Source organism: Eulemur rufifrons, chromosome 7 (genome assembly GCF_041146395.1).
Source record: "Eulemur rufifrons isolate Redbay chromosome 7, OSU_ERuf_1, whole genome shotgun sequence".
NCBI classification, from domain to species: Eukaryota; Metazoa; Chordata; class Mammalia; order Primates; family Lemuridae; genus Eulemur; species Eulemur rufifrons.
Genome location: NC_090989.1, coordinates 274,917,608 through 274,922,032, shown reverse-complemented (window position 1 = coordinate 274,922,032; position 4,425 = coordinate 274,917,608). Strand labels below are relative to the sequence as shown.

At 39.8% G+C, this 4,425-nt stretch overlaps 1 protein-coding gene across 1 annotated transcript; it reads right to left on the bottom strand.

The window, feature by feature from the left end:
- Window positions 1–2,191: 2,191 nt before the first annotated feature.
- LOC138387552 (olfactory receptor 1L3-like) lies at window positions 2,192–3,169 on the bottom strand. Its single transcript, XM_069474640.1, has one exon. The coding sequence runs from the start codon at window positions 3,167–3,169 to the stop codon at window positions 2,192–2,194; it is 978 nt and encodes a 325-aa protein (XP_069330741.1).
- Window positions 3,170–4,425: the final 1,256 nt, after the last annotated feature.

Here is a 4,425-nt window from a genome sequence, read left to right as displayed (position 1 = left end):
AACAGAAACTTTACAAAAGAAGACAGAATAATGGCCAGCAAACATATAAAAAAGTGCTCAATGTCTCTAATCATCAGGGAAGTGCACGTCAAAACCACAATGAGACATCACTTAACTCCAGTGAGAATGGCTTTTGTCAAAAAGTCCCAAAACCACAAATGCTGGTGTGGATGTGGAGAGATAAGAACACTCATACACTGCTGGTGGGACTGCAAATTAGTACAACCTCTGTGGAAAGTAATTTGGAGATATGTCAAAGAACTAAAAATAGAAATACCATTTGATCCAGCAATCCCACTACTAGGCATTTACCCAAAGGGAAAAAAGACATTGTATAATAAAGACATCTGCACTTGAATGTTTAATGGCAGCACAATCCACAATTGCAAAGATGTGGAAACAACCCAAGTGCCCATCAATACATTAGTGGATTAATAAAATGTAGTATATAATGTATATATCATATGTATACCATGGAATACTACTCAACCATAAAAAACAATGGTGAACCAGCACCTCCTATATTATCCTGGGTGGAGCTAGAGCTCATTCTTTGAAGTGAAGTATCACAAGAATGGAAGAACAAGAGCCACATGTACTTGCCATCAAATTGGTACTAACTGATCAACACTTAGGTGCTCACATAGAAGAACTATTCACTGGGTGCTGGGCAAGTGGGAGAGGGGTGGAGGGGATGGGTAAACTCATAACTAATGGGTGTGGAGCACACTGTATGGGGGATGGGCATGCTTGTAGCTATGGCTTGGGTGATGCAAAGGCACTATATGTAACCAAAATGTTTGTACCCCCATAATATTCTGAAAATTTAGAAAAAGGAGATAAATAAATAAATTGAAAAAAGTTCCATTATATTTTTAGTTGATAAATAATAATTATATATATTTATGGGGGACAATGTGATGTTTTGATAAATGTATATATTGTGGAATGATCAAATCAGGCTAAATAACATATCCATCACTTCAATTACTTATTGTTTCTTTATAGTGAGAACATTTAAAATTCATTCTTTTAGCTACTTAAAATATATGATGCATTATTATTAACTATAGTCAACATGCTGTGTAATAGATCACCAACACCTTATTCTATCATTTAATGCTTTAGGATCATCCATGTGCTCCTTGTCTAAAATATCAGGAGAGGCTAATTTGTTTGACCTAGATATTTCCAGCTATTAAAATATAACATCAGAAAAGAAAGGGAATCACTACACTGCTTTTTAAAAAACGATATTGTGTAAAATAATTCATCTGAATGCTTTCCTAAATCATATATTAATAATTTATTCCCCAAATAAATTGAGAGCCTCTTTATATCAGGTGCTCTGAACCAAGATCCTTAGTAATAGTTTATATCCAATGATTTTTGACTCTGTCTCCAGTGCCCATAGAAACATTTCTCATTACCTGAAATAAACCTTCCTTTATTCTGAGACAAATTGAAATAAGAAATTATAGACATACAGGCATCTCTAGAGAGAAGAGCACATAGGCAGGAAGAGCCATGGGATGAATGCACCTTGAGTATCTGAAGGAAGAAAGCGTAGAGACCAAACACGTGTAGCAACATAGAGCTGTGTTACTGACAGTCAATGAGGTGATTGGTGTCAGTTGTTGAGAACCTATGACCCCAGAGCCCAGGACATCCATCCAGTTCTAGTGAGAATGAAGAAAAGGGACCATAGTTGTATCATGGCATGATCAGGGCACACAGATTCAGCAGTTGGGGAGCACTTGGTCTGATGGGGAGGTGAGACACCCCTATCCACACTACCTACACAACTGCAAAATATTACTGAGAATTCAAATGGATAGAGTAGCTATGTATGCATAAATATCTTTCCATCTGTGACTTCTACATAGCTGTGTACAATAATTATCTGATAGTTTAAATTACGAAACTTGGCTGACTTGATAAACAGAAGGAAATATGGGAGACTCCAAATAAATATAGAAAATGAAAGGGAATGTGATTTCCTGGAATGGAGAGATATTATGAGTGAAGACATATGAACCGTCCAGACTTGGGATGACATAGATCACAGAGTGCAAAATTACGTGGTGCAGCTACAATTGATGAAAGAGCATTCTCCACAAAGGAGTTGCATTAGGTGCTGTCTCACTCACACACAAAACAGACATGCACTGCCCCTGCCCCCCAGTGCAAATCAGGGTCCACAGATTTTATTGGCTTTTGTAGAAGGAAATCTACCCATTTGAGACTTAATCTTGTTTAACAATTTCTCTAAGCCCGATTTCATGTCTTTGTTTCTTAAACTGTAGATAAATGGGTTTAACATTGATGTCAACACAGTGTAGGTGATTGTTGCTATTCGGTCCTTGACAGTATAGTTGGACAACGGCTGAAAGTAGATATAGGAAATACTTCCATAAAACAAGGTCACCACAGTGAGATGGGAGGTGCAGGTGGAGAAGGCTTTACGTTTTCCAGCTGCTGAGGGAATCTTGAGAACAGAAATGAGGATTCTCAGGTAAGAGATGAGGATACAGAGAAAAGGAGCCATCACATCGGCCAGCCCTTCTGTCATGTCCACAACTTCAATGACAAAGGTAGACGAGCAGGACAGTTTCAGGACAGGGTAACCATCACAAAAAAAGTGATGGATAACATTTGATGCACAAAAGGTGAGCTGATTCACCAGGAGGACATACAGGAGGGAGTGGAGATAGGGGAAAGTGATAGAGAAGGCCAGTAGCAAGGCACAGCACCTGGGGTTCATAACAGTGACATAGTGGAAGGGGTTACAAATGGCTACATAGCGGTCAATGGCCATGGCTGCCAGGAGGTAACTGTCTATGTTTCCAAAGGCCAGGAAGAAATACATTTGTGTCAGGCATTCAGCATAGGAAATGGTCTTTTTGTCTGATAAGAAGTTCACCAGCATCTTGGGGACTATGACTGTTGTGTAGCAAATATCAGCAAAGGACAAGACGCTTAGGAAGAAATACATAGGGTTTTGGACCCGAGAGTCAGAGTGGATAGCCGAGATGATGAGCATATTTCCCACCACGGTGACCAGGTATATGATAAGAAAGAGGGCAAAGAGTGGCTTCTGGTCCTCAGGCCGAGAGGAGAGTCCCAAGAGGATAAACTCAGAAAGTTCTGTCAGGTTCGACATTCCCATGGAATTGTATGCACTAAAGTTAAACAAATTGTCAATTAACAATTCTTGTGTCCTCTACAATATGCACCTTTTTATATTGTTCTTACACTGAACAGCTATCAATAGAGCATTTGTCTCATGTTTAATTATCTTCCTGAGTATGGAAAAATCAGAGCTGCAAGTATGCTTTCCCTTTAAAAATCGCCTGAAGCTCTGACTTGGGGGGATAGGCGGTACATGGGCAACGTATGTAACCTGAACTTTTGTACCCTCCATAATAAGCTGAAATTTAAAAAAAATCTTTGAGGTAGGGATTTGCCTTAGTCAGTTCAGGATACCAATAAAAATTACTATTGGTAGGGTAACATAAACAACAAACATTTATTTCTCACACTTTTGGAGGCAAAGAAGTCTAAGCTCAAGATGCCATCAAATCCAGTGTCTGGTGAGGGCCTGTTTCTTGATTTTTCAGTTGGCCATACTCCCATGGCATCCTCACCTGGCAGAAGCAGAGAGAGGAAGCAGCTCTTATTTTAAGGGCACTAATCCCATCATGAGATCTCCAACCCTCATGACCAAATTACCTCCCACAGGACCCAACTCCCAATACCATCACATTGGGCATTAGGGTTTTAACATATGAATTTGGGGGAAGGGGACACAAATATACAGTCCATAGCAAGATTTATAGAGACCATAGGGAGGGAGAGAGGGAGGCAGTGGGTTAGGGAGACAGAGATATTAGGATTGAGAGTTCGATACCTTTGTCCTCCTCTTTACTTTGTGGCTGATCATCACAGGAACCACAGACGCAGACTATGAATCAGGTTCAGGTCATCTTCTGATTAAGGATTCTCTGTGGCTGACCCACATCCAGATCATAATGTGGTAGTTTCTCTAGCTTGTGGTTGATGGATAATGTTTCTTTGAATCAAGATGTTTCTTTCCACATCATTTGCAATGGAAGCAGGAAAATCACCTAAAGAGCAGTGATGGGATGTAAACAGTTATGGGGAAAAGAAAGATGGGGGAGACAAAGTGTGAGCAGGGAGTGAAGTTGTGTATGATGGTTGTCTCCTAAACTTCCCTTTTCTTTAGCTGATAATTCATATCCCGAGGTCAGGGGAAAGTGACTCAGAAGGAGACTGGTGTAAAGCAAGATCTAACCTTAAAGTATGAATATAGAAAATCTGCACTAGGGATGAACATCAGGTAGCTCTCTCATTTAGTGTCCAGTATGACTAATTATCTCTCAGAGATCAGATAGTTCCACTTTC